Source organism: Hyla sarda, chromosome 13 (assembly GCF_029499605.1).
Source record: "Hyla sarda isolate aHylSar1 chromosome 13, aHylSar1.hap1, whole genome shotgun sequence".
NCBI lineage: Eukaryota > Metazoa > Chordata > Amphibia > Anura > Hylidae > Hyla > Hyla sarda.
The window spans coordinates 6,745,019-6,766,926 of NC_079201.1; the positions used below are offsets into that span (position 1 = coordinate 6,745,019).

A 21,908-nucleotide genomic window follows, 5' to 3' on the forward strand; every position below is an offset into this window, starting at 1 on the left:
TTTATCCTCCGCTCTGGACCGGTCCCACAGGTTCTGATACTGATCCCTTCACCTATTATGTTCTGTACTACACAGAGCCGCCTGATCTCCAGACCAAGATATTGTCATCTTGATACCTTATATACCAGTGGTCTTCAACCTGCGGACCTCCAGATGTTGCAAAACTACAACTCCCAGCATGCCCGGACAGCCAACGGCTGTCCGGGCATGCTGGGAGTTGTAGTTTTGCAACATCTGGAGGTCCGCAGGTTGAAGATCACTGGTATATACAATTCACGTATGTTGTCACTTCCCTTCTCACCCCATGAATATGGTGCCCTATGCCAGCACTGCCCGACGTGGACTTCCTGCACATTGAGCAATTGCTGGTATAAGTTATATATCTCCTGTAAATAGTGATATGGACCATGCTGGTATAACCTGGTATATACTATATATAATTATATATGTACAGCTGGTATAAGTTATATATATCCTGTATATAGTGATATGGACCATGCTGGTATAACCTGGTATATACTGTATATAATATATGTACAGCTGGTATAAGTTATATATCTCTTGTATATAGTGATATGGACCATGCTGGTATAACCTGGTATATACTGTATATAATTATATATGTACAGCTGGTATAAGTTATATATATCCTGTATATAGTGATATGGACCATGCTGGTATAACCTGGTATATACTGTATATAATATATGTACAGCTGGTATAAGTTATATATCTCCTGTATATAGTGATATGGACCATGCTGGTATAACCTGGTATATACTGTATATAATATATATGTACAGCTGGTATAAGTTATATATCTCCTGTATATAGTGATATGGACCATGCTGGTATAACCTGGGTATATACTGTATATAATATATATGTACAGCTGGTATAAGTTATATATCTCCTGTATATAGTGATATGGACCATGCTGGTATAACCTGGGTATATACTGTACATAATATATATGTACAGCTGGTATAAGTTATATATCTCCTGTATATAGTGATATGGACCATGCTGGTATAACCTGGTATATACTGTATATAATATATATGTACAGCTGGTATAAGTTATATATCTCCTGTATATAGTGATATGGACCATGCTGGTATAACCTGGTATATACTGTATATAATATATATGCACAGCTAGTATAAATTATATATCTCCTGTATATAGTGATATGGACCATGCTGGTATAACCTGTGTATATACTGTATATAATTATATATGTACAGCTGGTATAAGTTATATATCTCCTGTATATAGTGATATGGACCATTCTGGTATAACCTGGTATATACTGTATATAATATATATGTACAGCTGGTATAAGTTATATATCTCCTGTATATAGTGATATGGACCATGCTGGTATAACCTGGGTATATACTGTATATAATATATATGCACAGCTAGTATAAATTATATATCTCCTGTATATAGTGATATGGACCATGCTGGTATAACCTGGTATATACTGTATATAATTATATATGTACAGCTGGTATAAGTTATATATCTCCTGTATATAGTGATATGGACCATTCTGGTATAACCTGGTATATACTGTATATAATATATATGTACAGCTGGTATAAGTTATATATCTCCTGTATATAGTGATATGGACCATGCTGGTATAACCTGGGTATATACTGTATATAATATATATGCACAGCTAGTATAAATTATATATCTCCTGTATATAGTGATATGGACCATGCTGGTATAACCTGGTATATACTGTATATAATTATATATGTACAGCTGGTATAAGTTATATATCTCCTGTATATAGTGATATGGACCATTCTGGTATAACCTGGTATATACTGTATATAATATATATGTACAGCTGGTATAAGTTATATATCTCCTGTATATAGTGAGATGGACCATGCTGGTATAACCTGGTATATACTGTAGGCTCTGCAGGGCACATTGGGTATGTACACACTCTGGCGGTAAACCCTCCGCCATATCGCAGTAATCACAGTGCGGTCCATGTACCCAGCTGGCGTGTCCATCCCCTGCTCCGCACACAGCTGGGTATTTTCTGCATGGCCCGGCACATTGTATGTAATAGCCGATTCGGAATCACTTCCTTCCCTTCTGGAGGACGAGGAGAAGCAGCTTAATTTGATTACAGCAAAATTACTGCAGAGTCTGGGATCACATTAGCTGGATCCACAGGCAGGAGATCTTGTGACTGCAAAGGATAGTACAAGATGGGGATCTGTATATGACACACTGTTATGGGGGATCTGTAGATGACACACTGTTATGGGGCATCTGTAGATGACACACTGTTATGGGGCATCTGTAGATGACACACTGTTATGGAGGTTCTGTAGATGACACATTGTTATGGGGGATCTGTAGATGACACTGTTATGGGGGATCTGTAGATGACACGCTTTTATGGGGGATCTGTAGATGACACACTGTTATGGGGGATCTGTAGATGACACACTGTTATGGAGGATCTGTAGATGACACATTGTTATGGGGGATCTGTAGATGACACATTGTTATGGGGGATCTGTAGATGACACACTTTTATGGGGGATCTGTAGATGACACACTGTTATGGGGAATCTGTAGATGACACACTGTTATGGAGGATCTGTAGATGACACACTGTAATGGAAGATCTGTAGATGACACACTGTTATGGGGGATCTGTAGATGACACACTGTTATGGGGGATCTGTAGATGACACACTGTTATGGAGGATCTGTAGATGACACACTGTTATGGAAGATCTGTAGATGACACACTTTTATGGGGGATCTGTAGATGACACACTGTTATGGGGGATCTGTAGATGGCACACTGTTATGGGGGATCTGTAGATGACACACTGTTATGGGGGATCTGTAGATGACACACTGTTATGGGGGATCTGTAGATGACACACTGTTATGGAGGATCTGTAGATGACACAATTTTATGGGGGATCTGTAGATGATACACTTTTATGGGGGATCTGTAGATGACACTGTTATGGGGGATCTGTAGATGACACACTGTTATGGAGGATCTGTAGATGACACAATTTTATGGGGGATCTGTAGATGACACACTGTTATGGGGGATCTGTAGATGACACACTGTTATGGGGGATCTGTAGATGACACTGTTATGGGGGAGCTGTAGATGACACTGTTATGGTGGATCTGTACATGTTTCTGTTCGTTCCTCTTGATGGATTTTCAGCCTCCGATTATAAATAGAAATATTTTCATTCACTGACATGAAGCAGAGATCTTAACATTTTAAAGACTTGAGCAGACCAGAAGATTTAATACGATGATAAGTTTATTTACACAACATTTCTTTGTACAGTTTTGGCTGACAGTTTCTTCCATTCATTTAGTTTATTTGTTTTCGTTTTTTCGTCCCTTTGTGTTCTATTCTCCTCGCTAGCTTCTTGTCGCCTTAGTCTGGTGACTATTTTACCTCGCTCACTATTTCCAGCAGCCTTGAGTTATTCCGAAAAAAGGCGGATGGAAATAAAGGCCTTCCCAGCAGCAAAATGCCCGTCTTCATGGGCCAATAAATCCGGAGGGATCTGCCATGAATGCCGCGCCAATAATTAATTGAGGCGAAGTTCATTCTCTGGAGTTGGCGTCTTCTCCTGTGTGACTTATGGAGGCTGGGAAGAGATCTGCACACGATCTGCTCCTGATTATTAGTAATGAGTCCAATCATCCGCTCCAGATTATTATGACAACGCGACTGAATTGTATTAGGACGCGGAAAATAAACAAACAAACCCGTACCGCCATATAACAATGACTTTATAATACTGCCACCTATGTACAACAATAACTTTATAATACTGCCCCCTATGTACAACAATAACTTTATAATACTGCCCCCTATGTACAACATTAACCTAATCATACTGCCACCTATGTACATCATTAACTTTATAATACTGCCACCTATGTACAACAATAACTTTATAATACTGCCACTTATGTACAACAATAACTTTATAATACTGCCCCTATGTACAACAATAACTTTATAATACTGCCCCCTATGTACAACAATAACTTTATAATACTGCCCCCTATGTACAACAATAACTGTTACTTTAGAATACTGCCACCTATATACAAGAATATAAACAAGAATATAACTACTATAATACTGCTCCTATATACAAGAATATAAGTACTATAATACTGCTCCTATATACAAGAATATAAGTACTATAATACTGCCCCTATATACAAGAATATAACTACTATAACACTGCTCCTATATACAAGAATATAACTACTATAATACTGCCCCCTATATAGAAGAATATAACTACTATAATACTGCCTCCTATATACAAGACTATAACTACTATAATACTGCTCCTATATACAAGAATATAACTACTATAATACTCCTCCTATATACAAGAATATAACTACTATAATACTGCTCCTATATACAAATATATAACTACTATAATACTGCTCCTATATACAAGAATATAACTACTACAATACTGCTCCTATATATAATCATATAACTATTATAATACTGCCTCCTATATATAAGAATATAACTACTATAATACTGCTCCTATATATAAGAATATAACTACTATAATACTGCCTCCTATATACAAGAATATAACTACTATAATACTGCTCCTATATACAAGAATATAACTACTATAATACTACCTCCTATATACAAGAATATAACTACTATAATACTGCCCCTATATACAAGAATATAACTACTATAATACTGCCCCTATATACAAGAATATAACTACTATAATAATGTCTCCTATATACAAGAATATAACTACTATAATACTGCCTCCTATATACAAGAATATAACTACTATAATACTGCTCCTATTTACAAGAATATAACTACTATAATACTGCTCCTATATACAAGAATATAACTACTATAATACTGCTCCTATATACAAGAATATAACTACTATAATACTGCCCCTATATACAAGACTATAACTACTATAATACTGCTCCTATATACAAGAATATGACTACTATAATACTGCTCCTATATACAAGAATATCACTACTATAATACTGCTTCTATATACAAGAATATAACTACTATAATACTACTCCTATATACAGGAATATAACTATTATAATACTGCTCCTATATACAAGAATATAACTACTATAATACTGCTCCTATATACAAGAATATAACTACTATAATACTGCCCCTATATACAAGAATATAACTACTATAATACTGCCCCTATATACAAGAATATAACTACTATAATACTGCTCCTATATACAAGAATATAACTACTATAATACTGCTCCTATATACAAGAATATAACTACTATAATACTGCTCCTATATACAAGAATATAACTACTATAATACTGCTCTTATATACAAGAATATAACTACTCTAATACTGCCTCCTATATACAAGAATATAACTACTATAATACTGCTCCTATATACAAGAATATAACTAATATAATACTGCCTCCTATATACAATAATATAACTACTATAATACTGCTCCTATATACAAGAATATAACTACTATAATACTGTCCCTATATATAAGAATGTAACTACTATAATACTGCTCCCTATATACAAGAATATAACTACTATAATACTCAAAGCTTTTAACCTTTACTTGTCTGGCACCTGATGTGATGTTACATGCGGTATGTGTGATGTTCCGCTCTCTCATGTGACTCCGCAGTATGGGGTCGTGTCCTCTCCCAAGAAATACAAACAAATTCTCATACTCCAAGTACATGTATTTCTTAAGAGCCGCTGTGTTCTCCGCTCCGCAGGCCATCTTATAAAGTGATCGCACAATGACGTCCTGTCCCATTCACTTAGCCTCACACAGGGTGCCAGCGACACACGGCTCTTCCCAGAATCCTCCATTCTCCTACAGGCACCAGAGCGCACAGCAAGGAGCTTGGCCGCTGTACACTGTGCGGCTTCACGGTTGTACGAGCTGATTCAGTGTGACAGGACGGGAGCGGGAGAATCATTGGCTGCCATTGTGGAGAGAAACGAGAATAGGAGCATCTCCTTGTGAGCACTGCCACAGATATACAAGGAGGCAGTATTATAGTAGTGATATTCTTGTATATAGGAGCAGTATTATAGTAGTGATATTCTTGTATATAGGAGCAGTATTATAGTAGTTATATTCTTGTATATAGGGGCAGTATTATAGTAGTTATATTCTTGTATATAGGAGCAGTATTATAGTAGTTATATTCTTGTATATAGGAGCAGTATTATAATAGTTATATTCCTGTATATAGGAGTAGTATTATAGTAGTTATATTCTTGTATATAGAAGCAGTATTATAGTAGTGATATTCTTGTATATAGGAGCAGTATTATAGTAGTCATATTCTTGTATATAGGAGCAGTATTATAGTAGTTATAGTCTTGTATATAGGGGCAGTATTATAGTAGTTATATTCTTGTATATAGGAGCAGTATTATAGTAGTTATATTCTTGTATATAGGAGCAGTATTATAGTAGTTATATTCTTGTAAATAGGAGCAGTATTATAGTAGTTATATTCTTGTATATAGGAGCAGTATTATAGTAGTTATATTCTTGTATATAGGCGCAGTATTATAGTAGTTTTATTCTTGTATATAGGGGCAGTATTATAGTAGGTATATTCTTGTGTATAAGAGCAGTATTATAGTAGTTTTATTCTTGTATATAGGAGGCAGTATTATAGTAGTTATATTCTTGTATATAGGAGCAGTTTTATAGTAGTTATATTCTTGTATATAGGAGTAGTATTATAGTAGTTATATTCTTGTATATAGAATCAGTATTATAGTAGTTATATTCTTGTATATAGGAGCAGTATTATAGTAGTTATATTCTTGTATATAGGAGTAGTATTATAGTAGTTATATTCTTGTATATAGAATCAGTATTATAGTAGTTATATTCTTGTATATAGGAGCAGTATTATAGTAGTTATTTTCTTGTATATAGGAGGCAGTATTATAGTAGTTATTTTCTTGTACATAGGGGGCATTATTATAGTAGTTGTATTCTTGTATATAGGAGCAGTATTATAGTAGTTATTTTCTTGTACATAGGGGGCAGTATTATAGTAGTTATATTCTTGTACAGTATTCTTTGGTGGCTCTTCAGGGCCCATTGTCTTATTTAGCCAGGCTCGGTCGTATCCAGTGACTTTCATTCCATGTATTTTCTATTGTTGGTTGGTTAATCATTCCCGGTTCGGCTCGGTCACACAATGTCCTGGTTAATCTCAGACAAGTTGCGGCACAGACCTAACGGGCGTTGGGCAACAATAGTGGGAAATGTTATTTATGACTTGACTTGTAGTCACTCGACCTGTAGATCTGATCACCGACATAGAACAATTCACCATATGGTTTAGATACACTGGCTTAGCAGACTAAATCATAGGTAGACTGGGTCAGCAGACTGTATCACTGATCATAGGCTTAGATTCACTGGCTTGACAGACTATCACTCATTATGGACTTAGATACACTGGCTTGGGTGTTCCTGCCACACTTGGTAGGCAGAGGTACGCCAGCTTATCGAACAGTATATCACATAAAAAGCTTAGTTACACTGGTTCAGCAGGCACTAACAAACCTGATCGGCTTAGATACACTGGCTGAGCATACAGTATCATGAGTAATAGGTTTAGATACTCAAGCTCTGCAGACAGTATCTAACAGTTTAGGTACACCGAGATATGGATACACCTGCCCAGCATCTCATATAATAGACTCAGATATCTTGCCCCAGCATACAATAGCACACTTGGTCGGCTTAGATACATCGACCTTGCAGTCAGCTTTACACCTGATGGGCTTAGATACACCAGCTCAGTATGAATAAATTCTTAGGAAACACATTTTTCCGCTGTTTCCATCCATTTCTAAGTCTATGAATTTGTCTTTGCCCCGGGGCGCTGGGATATCTGCTGTCTGAACAGGATTCCTATCTCCACAATGTCAGGAATCCGGAGATTTTGGATCTTTTTAGTCTGTTTGTGTTTTTTAGAAGTCGAGTGCGTGTGTCCGGGGGGCGCAGCGCCTCCATTTAGACGTTTAGAAGATGCCTGCTGGAGTGCGATATGGACAGAGCCGGCGGCCTCCTCTGCTGCGCGAGATGCTGCCGCCTCTCTATTGCTCTGAGATTTTTTTTTAATTTGTTCTAATTACCGACCATGGCGAGATTTCTAAATAGTCGCAGTAGGCGAGCGCCGGGGGACACCTGCGGGATGGGGGACTAGTCCGCTCTGGCCCTGCGCAGATAATTATTCAAGTCACTGATTCTTACCGCGCTGCTTCGCCGGTAGCCTGACTGACTTGGCATCTTTCCCTGTCAGTTGTCAAAGGCCGCTTGGTATATGAGAAAACATGTAGTGGGTATACAGCTTGGTATGTAAAGGTAACGTATACCGGGCGTACAACTTGGTATGTAAAGGTAACGTATACCGGGCGTACAGCTTGGTATATGAAGGTAACGTATACCGGGCGTACAGCAAGGTATATGAAGGTAACGTATACCGGGCGTTCAGCTTGGTATATAACGGTAACGTATACCGGGTGTACAGCTTGGTATGGGAAGGTAATGTATACTGGGCGTACAGCTTGGCATATGAAGGTAACATATACCGGGTGTACAGCTTGGCATATGAAGGTAACATATACCGGGTTTACAGCTTGGTATGGGAAGGTAATGTATACCGGGCGTACAGCTTTGTATGGGAAGGTACTGTATACCGGGCGTACAGCTTGTATGGGAAGATACTGTATACCAGGCGTACAGCTTGGTATATGAAGATAACCTATACTGGGCGTACAGCTTGGTATATGAAGGTAATATATACCAGGCATACAGCTTGGTATATGAAGGAAACGTATACCGGGCGTACAACTTGGTATGGGAAGGTAATGTATACCAGGCATACAGCTCGGTATGGGAAGGTAACGTGTACTGGGCGTACAGCTTGGTATATGAAGGTAACGTATACTTGGGCGTACAGCTTGGCATGGGAAGGTTCTGTATACCGGGCGTACAGCTTGGTGTATGAAGGTAACCTATACCGGGCGTACAGCTTGGTATATGAAGGTAATATATACCAGGCGTACAGCTTGGTATATGAAGGAAACGTATACCGGGCATACAACTTGGTATGGGAAGGTAATGTATACCAGGCATACAGCTCGGTATGGGAAGGTAATGTATACCGGACGTACAGCTTGGTATGGGAAGGTACTGTATACCAGGCGTCCAGCTTAGTATATAAAGGTAATGTATACCGGGTGTACAGCTTGGTATATGAAGGTAACGTATACCGGGCGTACAGCTTGGTATATGAAGGTAATGTATACCGGGCGTACAGCTTGGTATATGAAGGTAATGTATACCGGGCGTACAGCTTGATATATAAAGGTAATGTAAACTGGGCCTACAGATTGGTATATGAAGGTAACGTATACCGGGCGTACAGCTTGGTATATGAAGGTAATGTAAACTGGGCGTACAGCTTGGTATATGAAGGTAATGTATACCGGGCGTACAGCTTGGTATGGGAAGGTAATGTATACCGGGCGTACAGCTTGATATATGAAGGTAATGTATACCGGGCGTACAGCTTGGTATGGGACGGTAATGTATACCGGGCGTACAGCTTGGTATGGGAAGGTAACGTTTATACCCGACGTACAGCTTGGAATGGGAAGGTAATGTATACCGGGCGTACAACTTGGTATGGGAAGGTAATGTATACCGGGCGTACAACTTGGTATGGGAAGGTAATGTATACCAGGCATACAGCTTGTATGGGAAGGTAACGTATATAACCGGCGTACAGCTTGTATGGGAAGGTAATGTATACCCGGCGTACAGCTTGTATGGGAAGGTAACGTATATAACCGGCGTACAGCTTGTATGGGAAGGTAATGTATACCCGGCGTACAGCTTGTATGGGAAGGTAACGTATACCGGGCGTACAGCTTCGTATGGGAAGGTAATGTATACCGGGCGTACAACTTGGTATGGGAAGGTAATGTATACCAGGCATACAGCGCGGTATGGGAAGGTAACGTGTACTGGGCGTACAGCTTGTATGGGAAGGTAACATATACCGGGTGTACAGCTTGCTATGGGAAGGTAATGTATACCGGGCGTACAGCTTGGTATATGAAGGTAATGTATACCGGGCGTACAGCTTGTATGGGAAGGTAATGTATACCGGGCGTACAGCTTGGTATATGAAGGTAATGTATACCGGGTGTACAGCTTGTATGGGAAGGTAATGTATACCGGGCATACAGCTTGTATTGGAAGTTAATGTATACCGGGCGTACAGCTTGTATGGGAAGTTAATGTATATACCCTGCGTACAGCTTGTATGGGAAGGTAATGTATATACCCGGTGTACAGCTTGTATGGTAAGGTAACGTATATAACCGGCGTACAGCTTGTATGGGAAGGTAATGTATATACCCGGCGTACAGCTTGTATGGGAAGGTAACATATACCGGGTGTACAGCTTGCTATGGGAAGGTAATGTATACCGGGCGTACAGCTTGGTATGGGAAGGTAATGTATACCAGGCATACAGCTTGGTATGGGAAGGTAACATATACCGGGCGTACAGCTTCGTATGGGAAGGTAATGTATACCGGGCGTACAGCTTGGTATATGAAGGTAATGTATACCGGGCGTACAGCTTGTATGGGAAGGTAATGTATACCGAGCGTACAGCTTGGTATATGAAGGTAATGTATACCGGGTGTACAGCTTGTATGGGAAGGTAATGTATACCGGGCATACAACTTGGTATATGAAGGTAATGTATACCCGGCGTACAGCTTGTATTGGAAGTTAATGTATACCGGGCGTACAGCTTGTATGGGAAGTTAATGTATATACCCGGCGTACAGCTTGTATGGGAAGGTAATGTATATACCCGGTGTACAGCTTGTATGGTAAGGTAACGTATATAACCGGCGTACAGCTTGTATGGGAAGGTAATGTATATACCCGGCATACAGCTTGTATGGGAAGGTAATGTATATACCTGGTGTACAGCTTGTATGGGAAGGTAATGTATATACCCGGTGTACAGCGTGTATGGGAAGGTAATGTATATACCTGGCGTACAGCTTGTATGGGAAGGAAATGTATATACCCGGTGTACAGCTTGTATGGGAAGGTAATGTATATACCCGGCGTACAGCTTGTATGGGAAGGTAATGTATATACCCGGCGTACAGCTTGTATGGGAAGGAAATGTATATACCCGGTGTACAGCTTGTATGGGAAGGTAATGTATATACCCGGCGTACAGCTTGTATGGGAAGGTAATGTATATACCCGGTGTACAGCTTGTATGGGAAGGTAATGTATATACCCGGTGTACCGCTTGTATGGGAAGGTAACGTATATACCCGGCGTACAGCTTGTATTGGAAGGTAATGTATATACCCGGCGTACAGCTTGTATGGGAAGGTAATGTATATACCCGGTGTACAGCTTGTATGGGAAGCTAATGTATATACCCGGTGTACAGCTTGTATGGGAAGGTAATGTATATACCCGGCGTACAGCTTGTATGGGAAGGTAATGTATATACCCAGTGTACAGCTTGTATGGGAAGGTAACGTATATAACCGGTGTACAGCTTGTATGGGAAGGTAATGTATATACCCGGTGTACAGCTTGTATGGGAAGGTAATGTATATACCCGGTGTACAGCTTGTATGGGAAGGTAATGTATATACCCGGTGTACAGCTTGTATGGGAAGGTAATGTATATACCCGGCGTACAGCTTTTATGGGAAGGTAATGTATATACCCGGTGTACAGCTTGTATGGGAAGGTAATGTATATACCCGGCGTACAGCTTGTATGGGAAGGTAATGTATATACCCAGTGTACAGCTTGTATGGGAAGGTAACGTATATAACCGGTGTACAGCTTGTATGGGATGGTAATGTATATACCCGGTGTACAGCTTGTATGGGAAGGTAATGTATATACCCGGTGTACAGCTAGTATGGGAAGGTAATGTATATACCCGGTGTACAGCTTGTATGGGAAGGTAATGTATATACCCGGTGTACAGCTTGTATGGAAAGGTAATGTATATACCCGGTGTACAGCTTGTATGGGAAGGTAATGTATATACCCGGTGTACAGCTTGTATGGGAAGGTAATGTATATACCCGGTGTACAGCTTGTATGGGAAGGTAATGTATATACCCGGTGTACAGCTTGTATGGGAAGGTAACGTATATAACCGGTGTACAGCTTGTATGGGAAGGTAATGTATATATTTAAGGTGGTAAATGAATATTTAAGGTGGTAAATGTGTCTTGTTGGGCAGTGACGTGTCCACTTTGATGGTGTCCATGAGGTCAGGAACGTGTTGTGGAGCATCAGACCCTGAAGACGCCGCCGTGTTCTTGCTCCCTGTGTCTTGGGGGGAGGGGGGGTCTCGTAACATGTCTGCGCTCTATACACATCAATATTATTGGAGGCTTCCTCCATGGCGCGGCAGTGTTATAAGTGTCTGGTCACTGCAGGCGGATGACATTTGTCAAGATGTCCTCTATCTAATAACATTTCCCTTGTTGCCCATAGCGACCAATCACAGCTCAGCTTTCACTTTACCAGAGCGATATGAAAAGTGAAAGCTGAGCTGTCACTGGTTGCTATGGGAGACAAGGAGATATCTCCACCATTGTGTTTATGTAAGGGTGCGTTCACACTAAGTTTTGGGTTAAATGAAAAATTGTATAGGTTAACGGATTCTAAGAACTGATACCTTATAAAACCGCACTATTTTGTATGTCAGTGTTCTCCAAACTGGGGCCCGCCAGATGTTGCAAAACTACAACTCCCAGCATGCCCGGACATGCTGGGAGTTGTAGTTTTGCAACATCTGGAGGGCTGCACATTGGACACTGCGGGATGATATCCATCAAATATGGCCGCCGCATCAGCCTCCATTTTCAATATTTGCCCAAAGACACAGTATTGACTCAAAATTTACTGACAAATTATAAGGGACTGTTTTATCCCTTACATTCAGAATATCTACTGCGGCAAGTGACTCTGGCGTATACCGCGGCCTACCGACAGCAGCGCCATTCAGATTAATGGCTCAACCATTTCCCACATGAATATATTTACTTTACAGGACAAAAAATTGCAGTTTACCGCATTTTGTAAGACTTAGGCATCATTCATATGGCGGAATTTCCAAGCGGAATCCGTCGGAATAATTTCGCTCGGTAATTCCGTTTGCAGCAGACTCCCATTGTTTTCAATGAGATTTTGCGGCACCTTTCACTCGTCGGAATTTCCATGGCAGAAATTCTGATTCTAGAGTCCGCAGAAAAAATTGCCAATTATTTCTGCGGAAGCTGCTCGGAAATGCATTGTTATCTATAGAGGAAAAAAAAATCGTAATGCATACATTTTTCTCGCCGTAAACCGTAGCATAGCTGACTACATATATGCGTACAGCAAAATGAAACGTACCTTACCAGAAATGGTAAAACGGAGACAAAAAACACGGTTTGAACCCGGCCTAATTAGTACCTATACCTGGCAGTCTGCACTGATACATTGTAACGATCCAGCTGTTATAGTTGACGCTCTGTATAATAAGCACAGTGTGGCGGTTACGTTAATGTTTGATTTTTTTTTCTTCAGGGCTGAGAAGACGGAGGTGCTGAGTGATGATCTTTTACAGGTGGGTGTCGCTGTGGACTGATATATGTATATTTATATACGCCACCAACACGTACAATATGGCTGGTCATGTTGTTGCGCTCCAGTTATGGGGTCACCTCATGTTATAGCTTATTAATTTTTTTTCCTGTTCCCTCACAGGTGGAGAAACGTCTGGAGTTGGTTAAACAAGTCACCCACAGCACCCACAAAAAACTCACAGCATGTTTACAGGGTCAGCAAGGGACCGACACAGATAAAAGATCGGTAAGTCTGTATAAAAATCAGATAAAGCTGACATAGGACCTCGATTACAGTGCAGGCCACAATGCCCCTCCCATGAAAGGACGGACCACCATGTCTCAATAAGAGTACAGGTCTTATTGGCCTATAGGGGGGAGATCCACAGATAACCTCATTACAGTGCAGGCCACAATGCCCCTCCCATGAAAGGACGGACCACCATGTCTCAATAAGAGTACAGGTCTTATTGCCCTATAGGGTGAGATCCACAGATAACCTCATAACAGTGTAGACCACAGTGCCCCCATAACAGGGCCAAGCACAGCACCCTTATACAACTGAGGGTCTCCGTGCCCCCCCATAGTGCAGGCCATAGTGCCCTATGAGTATGTGATCCATAGATGTCCTCATAACCCTGCAGGCCACAATACCCTTACAGTGTAGACCACATTACAACTGCGGGTCACCCGGCACCCCATAGTGCAGGCCACAGTGCTCTTATAGCAGGGCTGGCCACAGCGCCCCCCCATAGTGCAGGGCTGGCTACAGTAGCCACCATAACAGGGCAAGCCATCTGCCAAATGACAGTGCAGGCTACGCAGCATTCATTACGATGTTGGCTCCCCTGTTCATAACACTGAAAGGCACACAGCCACCCCCATGATCCTGTAGGCCACACAGCCATACCCAGTAGTGCCTGAGAGTGGAAAAGAAAAAAAGAAAGACCGACACAGGCGCCTTGTGCGTTACCACTAAACAGGGATAGCAAATTAGAATAAAGTACCAGTGAACGGGCAGGACTTGCCCCTAGGTAATGGCCGCTCACCTTGAGCGAATAATGTATTCGCATATAACCCACACCGTGGGTGACAGAAAGGCTGGAACTGCTGCTGAGCCTGGGTCCCAGGGAAGGGAATGATCCGATCCTGATAGAAGTGGAAGCGAAGAAGGAAAATTTGACCCTTACAAAGGCGCTGCAAGTTCCAAAGTAACGTGGATGCCAACCAGAGGTTTCCAGGAATCATTGGTAAAAACACCGGAGTGGTTTATTAGAGCATATTAGAGCATAAGAGGACAATGAAGTATACAGATGACGCGTTTCGGGGGAGCCACCCCCTTCCTCAGATCAGTGTCAGTCTCAGATCTGAGGAAGGGGGTGGCTCCCCCCGAAACGCATCATCTGTATTCTTCATTGTCCTCTTATGCTCTAATAAACCACTCCAGTGTTTTTACCGATACCTCTGGTTGGCATCCACGTTACTTTGGAACTTGCAGCGCCCTTGTAAGGGTCACATTTTCCTTCTTCGCTTCCATACCCAGTAGAGGGTTTGTTTCACGTGTGCAGAACAGCAGTGAAGTGTCTCAGTATGTGTAAAGACAGAGCAATTACAGCACTACCTCACACCTTGTAGTAGAGGGGTATGCAGGTAGCTGCTAGTTGAAGCAGTGCATGTGAGACCGGAGAGGAATCATGGGAATTGCCGTCCTTTTACAATGGCAATCTAGTCTACAGAAAGCTCTGGCAGCCTGACAACAACTGTGCTGCACAGAGCTTGGCAAAATAATGAAAACATAAGTACTTCTTCTGATCTATAGTGACGTCACCGGTAAACATACAGATGCATGTAGAGGCTTTTCTGTATCTTCTTTAGGCTTAGAAAACTCTTTATTTTGTAATAAAATTATACTTGTGTGTTTTTGTTCCCACAGAAAAAGTTACCTCTTATAACACTGGCGCAGTGTCTCATGGAAGGATCTGCAGTCTTAGGGGATGACTCCTTGCTTGGGTGAGACTGACATATTGTTGTAACCTTTCCCTTATTCATCAACTCCATTCAATATTGCTGTCATTATAAAAAGAAACAAAAAAAAAACTTTTTACATATGGCAGGGACCAGGGGATAGGGTGTTGAGCCCCCCCCCCCCCCCACCCACCCACATATATAGCCTGTGAAGTGCACGGTTATGCGCCTCACTACCCAGCTCCGTGCAATTTCTGCTTCACAAGGAGAGAGATACATTGTAAGTCTATGGGGCTCCTCTTGTGCAGTGAGCCAGGAAGCGAAGCACAAAACCTCGCTCCTCTCCCAGCTATGTCTAGAGATGTGTGGAGGTCTGAACACTCAGACCCCGACTGATCAAAACTTTTGAAATGTCCCTGCAACATTTTTCTTGCTTTCAGTGATTGGAATCCTTCTTGTTTACAGTAACAGACTAACCTAGTTGCCCACACAGCTTTAGGACTCAACTTTTATCTCACTTGGTGGCGCTGTTGTTGCTGGTTGTGTGGGGCACTTACTGTAAATGGTACCTGTCATTAGTGATAGAAATGTATGTGTTACAGATTAGCCTATTTGAATTACTCTTCTATTATACTTCTTAATAACATTTTGTAAATTTATGTGTTAAAGGGGTACTCCTCTGGAAAACTTTTTTTTTTTAAAAATCAACTGGTGCCAGAAAGTTAAACAGATTTGTAAATTACTTCTATTAAAAAATCTTAATCCTTCCGGTACTTTTTAGGGGCTATATACTACAGAGGAAATTCTTTTCTTTTTAGATTTCTCTGATGTCATGACCAAAGTGCTCTCTGCTGACCTCTGCTGTCCATTTTAGGAACTGTCCAGAGCAGCATATGTTTGCTATGGGCATTTTCTCCTGCTCTGGACAGTTCCTAAAATGGACAGCAGAGGTCAGCAGAGAGCACTGTGGTCATGACATCAGAGAAATCTAAAGAGAAAAGCATTTCCTCTGTAGTATATAGCCCCTAAAACGTACTGGAAGGATTAAGATTTTTTAATAGAAGTGATTTACAAATCTGTTTAACTTTCTGGCACCAGTTGATTTAAAAAAAAGTTTTCCACGGGAGTACCCCTTTAACTAAACCCCTAAAATGTTGTCCACCAGGGGTCCTTCTTCTAGTATTGCCTGCAGTTCTGCTTGATGATTGTCGCCTACAGGACCTCTGCTCAGCACAGTGTAGTCCTGTATAATATGCTAAATATTTCAGCTCCCTTTGCAAGCTGCTGGGCATAGCTGACACACTGTAGAGTTCAGTGCCGAGAGCTAAGGGGAGTGTGTGCTGCCTCAGCCAATCAAAACTCATCAAAAACTGAACTGATATCAGCTTTGTGTAGCAGAATTTTTCCCCAGCAGTGCTTCAGATGATGTCACACCTGCTGGGGAACGCCCCTTCTCAGTCTGTGGAGCTTACTGAGACTGAGCAGAAGATGCAGAATTATATCAAGGTAGAAAACAAAAAAAAAAATACTAAAAAAATTTCATTGATGTGGGGAATGAACTGGGAGGATTAAAAACGTATCAAGCTCATGACCAGTACTCTTTAAATGTGAAAGTAACGTGATGAAAAATAGCATCTAGGTGGCGCTGTTAGTGCTTTTTTTTCTTTCTTTTTTGGTTAGAGTTTTTTCTCAATTGTTTTTCCTCCGTTACTCTCTAGGAAGATGCTGAAGTTGTGCGGGGAAGCAGAAGACAAACTAGCCCAGGAGCTCATCCACTTTGAGCAGGAGATAGAGAGAGATGTGGTAGATCCCCTGTTTGTGCTCTCAGAGGTACGTGGGGTATATGCAAACATATAGAAAAATCAGTTCATTATGTAAGACAGTGTTTCCCAAGCAGGGTGCCTCCAGCTGTTTCAAAACTACAACTCCCAGCATGCCCGGCCAGCCTACGGCGGTCCGGGCTTTCTGGTAGCTGTAGTTTTGCAACAGCTGGAGGCACCCTGATTGGGAAACACTGATGTAAGAAGTTTCCTCTGAACCGATCAGAGATAACTCTGGTCCCAGCCACTTAATGCATAAACCAATGGAGAGGGCTCCCTTTGTCGCCTTATTGTTTTGTCGGTGATGGGTTGTCATAGCAGCTGGTAGACAAATGAAGGTCCTCAGATCTGCCATCTTGGTTCACCCATTAGGTTTCGGCAGGACATTATAGGATGTCAGGCACCCGTACACCAACGGCCATAATACACTGCAACTAAGAAGTACCCCAGTGTATTATACCATCAATTAGGCGATAGGGCTCAAGTCTCCTAGTGGGACTAATCATAAATTAATTAATTAATTAATTTAATTAAATGAACGGTTAAAGAAGAAAAAAAATTCTCCCCAATAAAAAATACTTAAAAAATGTTTAAAAATATAAAGGAAAAAAATAGGTATTCCTAATCAATACCGCAGCGTCCATGAGAATCCGATTTATTAAAACCCGCACGATGAAAGCCATTAAAAAAAAAGCCAAAGCTGCTGTTTCTGGTTTGTCCCTCCCATCAAAAATAGAATAAAACGCGATAAAAAAAAGTTGTATTGTCCCCCCAATAATTGAACCAATGAAAACTTCAACTCTTCCTGTAAAAAACGAGCCCCCACACAGTTTTAGCAAAGGAAAGATTTTGAAAAAGCAGAATATAGCGACACAAATAAATATATATATATATATATTTTTTTTTTATTTTTTATTTTTTTTTTACATTGAAGGGTTTTGTTATAGTGCAAAAGTAATGAAACTAAAAAAAAACAAAAAAAAAACTATAATTTTAATAAAGCTGTAATGATACTTTCGAATAAAACTAAATGTTATTTATGCTGTAAACGGAAACCCAAAAATAGAATCGCCCCAAGATTGCATAATTGCTTTTATTCCCCCCCCAATCCAAGAAAAAAATATTTTTAGTACATTATATGTACCCCCATATTAAGAATAAAACCTCTCCTGCAAAAAACGAGCCTGCATAAGACTTATGTTGATTTAAAAATAATTTGACTTTTAAAAAGGATTTAAAAAAATCAGCACATCATGAAGGCCAGATAGGGCCCCTAACCCACTATAATGCTCAAAAGTCAGTATCAGGAACGTCCGTTCCGTCTCCTAATTGCCTGTCGCATTGATTCTTCGACTATTTCAGGTGGAGATCCCCAATATCCAAAAACAGAGGAAACACTTAGCCAAACTAGTCCTAGACATGGATTCTTCTAGAGCGAGGTGAGTGGCGGCATTGGTCACATGTCTCTGACCTTAAAGGGTCCACCCAATGTAAGCAGCATTTTGTATGTTTATTATACTTGTATATGTATGTTGCTTTCTTTATTTAGCTATATCATGTCTTATACTCAAAACAACAATACTCAGCCTGCCCCCAAAATGTATATATATATATATATATCAACTGGCTCCAGAAAGTTAAACAGATTTGTAAATTACTTCTATTAAAAAATCTTAATCCTTTCAGTACTGATGAGCTTCTGAAGTTGAGTTGCTCTTTTCTGTCTAAGTGCTCTCTGATGACACCTGTCTCGGGAACCGCCCAGTTTAGAGGCAAATCCCCATAGCAAACCTCTTCTAAACTGGGCAGTTCCGGAGACAAGCAGAGATGTCAGCAGAGAGCACTGTTGCCATACAGAAAAAAAAAACTCAACTTCAGCAACTGATAATTATTGAAAGGATTAAGATTTTTTTTAATAGAAGTGATTTACAAATCTGTTTAACTTTCTGGAGCCAGTTGATATAAAAAAAAAAGGTTTTTCCTGGAATACCCCTTTAAGCCCCCAGCAGGTAGAGGCTCAGCCACTAAACCTTATGCCCCAGGTTGGTTAGAGGTTTGTTGGTGTGAACCAGCACCAAAAAGAGGCCAAGTAATGTGGTCTAAGCCTAAAACGAGATAGTCTGACGATCCTCTAAATGTATCAGATTGCATGCAATAAATCGAACAGAGTTTAGGCCCCGCCCCCACAATTAGCCATGTAATTAGTATTCCTAAATCTACCCCAATATTATTAAGTGATCGTCATAGACGACTTTTCAGTAGCGCGTTCGAGTAGCCCAGGACGTCAGTGACTCACAGAATCTTCTCCCGGGGAGACACAATTTGTCGTTCGCAGGCGCTCGCCCTGGTGCCTGGGGTGAGTCATTCGGCTCAGAGGGAATGTGAGTGTTTTTGGATAAAGCGATAATAGGAGAAGATCTAGACTCAATAGCTGAAGACAAAGATAGGTATTGAGAAGAGGAATTGGGGTGAAGCTCAGCGTTCGCCATGGACGTGACTACAGTCGTGGTCGTAAATGTTGGCACCCCTGAAATTTTTCTAGAAAATTTAGTATTTCTCACAGGAAAGGATTGCAGTAACACATGTTTTGCTATACACATGTTTATTCCCTTTGTGTGTATTGGAAATAAACCAAAAAAGGAGGAAAAAAAGCTAATTGGGCATAATGTCACCAAACTCCAAAAATGGGCTGGACAAAATTATTGGCACCTGCCGGAATGTGTGACCACTCTTCCTTTACAAACTGCTCCAGGTCTCTCTTATTGGAAGGCGCCTTTTCCCAACAGTAATTATAAGATCTCTCCACAGGTGATCAATGGGATTTAGATCTGGACTTAGATTGCTGCCACTTCAGAACTCTCCAGCGCTTTGTTGTCATCCATTTCTGGGTGTTTTTTGATGTATGTTTGGGGTCATTGTCCTGCTGGAAGACGCAAGATCTCGGATGCAAACCCAGCTTTCTGACACTGGGCTGTACAGTGCGACCCAAAATCCATTGGTAATCCTCAGATTTCATGATGTCTTGTACACATTCAAGACCCCCAGTGCCAGAGGCAGCAAAACAACCCCAAAACATCACTGACCTCCACCATATTTCACTGTAGGTACTGTGTTCTTTTCTTTGTAGGCCTCATTCTGTTTTCGGTAAACAGTAGAATGATGTGCTTTACCAAAAAGCTCTATCTTTGTCTCATCTGTCCACAAGACGTTTTCCCAGAAGGATTTTGATTACTCAAGTTCATTTTGAAAATATGTAGTCTTGTTTTTTTCTGTCTCTGTGTCTCCTCCATAGCGTTTAATTTCATTTATATGTGGACGGATAGTTTGCGCTGACACTGATGCTCCCTGAGCCTGCAGGACAGCTTGAATATCTTTGGAACTTGTTTGGGGCTGCTTATCCACCATCCGGACTATCCTGTGTTGACACCTTTCATCAATTTGTCTCTTCCGTCCACGCCCAGGGAGATTATCTACAGTGCCATGGGTTGTAAACTTCTTGATAATGTTGCGCACTGAGGACAAAGGCAAATCTAGATCTCTGGAGATGGACTTTTAACCTTGAGATTGTTGATATTTTTCCACAATTTTGGTTCTCAAGTCCTCGGACAGTTCTCTTCTCCTCTTTCTGTTGTCCATGCTTAGTGCGGCACACACAGACACAATGCAAAGACTAAGTGAACTTCTCTCCTTTTTATCTGCTTTCAGGTGTGATTTTTATATTGCCCACACCTGTTACTTGCCCCAGGTGAGTATAAAGGAGCATCACATGCTTGAAACAATCTTATTTTTCCACAATTTTGAAAGGGTGCCAATAATTTTGTCCAGACCATTTTTGGAGTTTGGTGACATTATGTCCAATTTGCTTTTTTTTTTCTCCTTTTTTGGTTTAGTTCCAATACACACAAAGGGAATAAACATGTGTATAGCAAAACACGTGTTACTGCAATCCTTTTCTGTGAGAAATACCTTATTTTCTTGAAAAATTTCCAGGGTGCCAACATTTACGGCCATTGCTGTATGACTGATACAGCGGTACTCCCTCCCCCCATCTTTTTTTACGTTACTTAACGGACCCCTCCCTTGTTATGTGCAGGTGGCAGCAATCTGCTAAGTCATCCGGGATCTCCAGCAACCTGCAGCCCACTGGAGCCAAGGCAGACGCACTCAGGGAAGAGATGGAAGAGGCGGCAAACCGCGTAGAAATCTGTAGGGTAAGTGATTGGGTATGTCGTCTGATGGGCTGGTACATTGTTCACCATCCAGGGTGCCTCCAGCTGTTGCAAAACTACAACATACATGCTGGGAGTGGAAGTTTTGCAAAAGGGAAGCCATGA

General features: G+C 40.8%; 1 protein-coding gene across 8 annotated transcripts in view; it reads left to right on the forward strand.

The window, feature by feature from the left end:
* Positions 1–21,908, forward strand: part of ARHGAP44 (Rho GTPase activating protein 44) — a 96,726-nt gene that overhangs the window by 43,394 nt on the left and 31,424 nt on the right. For all 8 annotated transcript variants that reach the window (XM_056550239.1, XM_056550245.1, XM_056550244.1 and 5 more), the window contains exons 2-7: positions 13,752–13,791; positions 13,932–14,036; positions 15,723–15,799; positions 17,473–17,584; positions 18,937–19,013; positions 21,668–21,785. In XM_056550239.1, the coding sequence (XP_056406214.1) occupies positions 13,752–13,791; positions 13,932–14,036; positions 15,723–15,799; positions 17,473–17,584; positions 18,937–19,013; positions 21,668–21,785 (529 nt within the window). The remainder of the gene's footprint in view (positions 1–13,751; positions 13,792–13,931; positions 14,037–15,722; positions 15,800–17,472; positions 17,585–18,936; positions 19,014–21,667; positions 21,786–21,908) is intronic.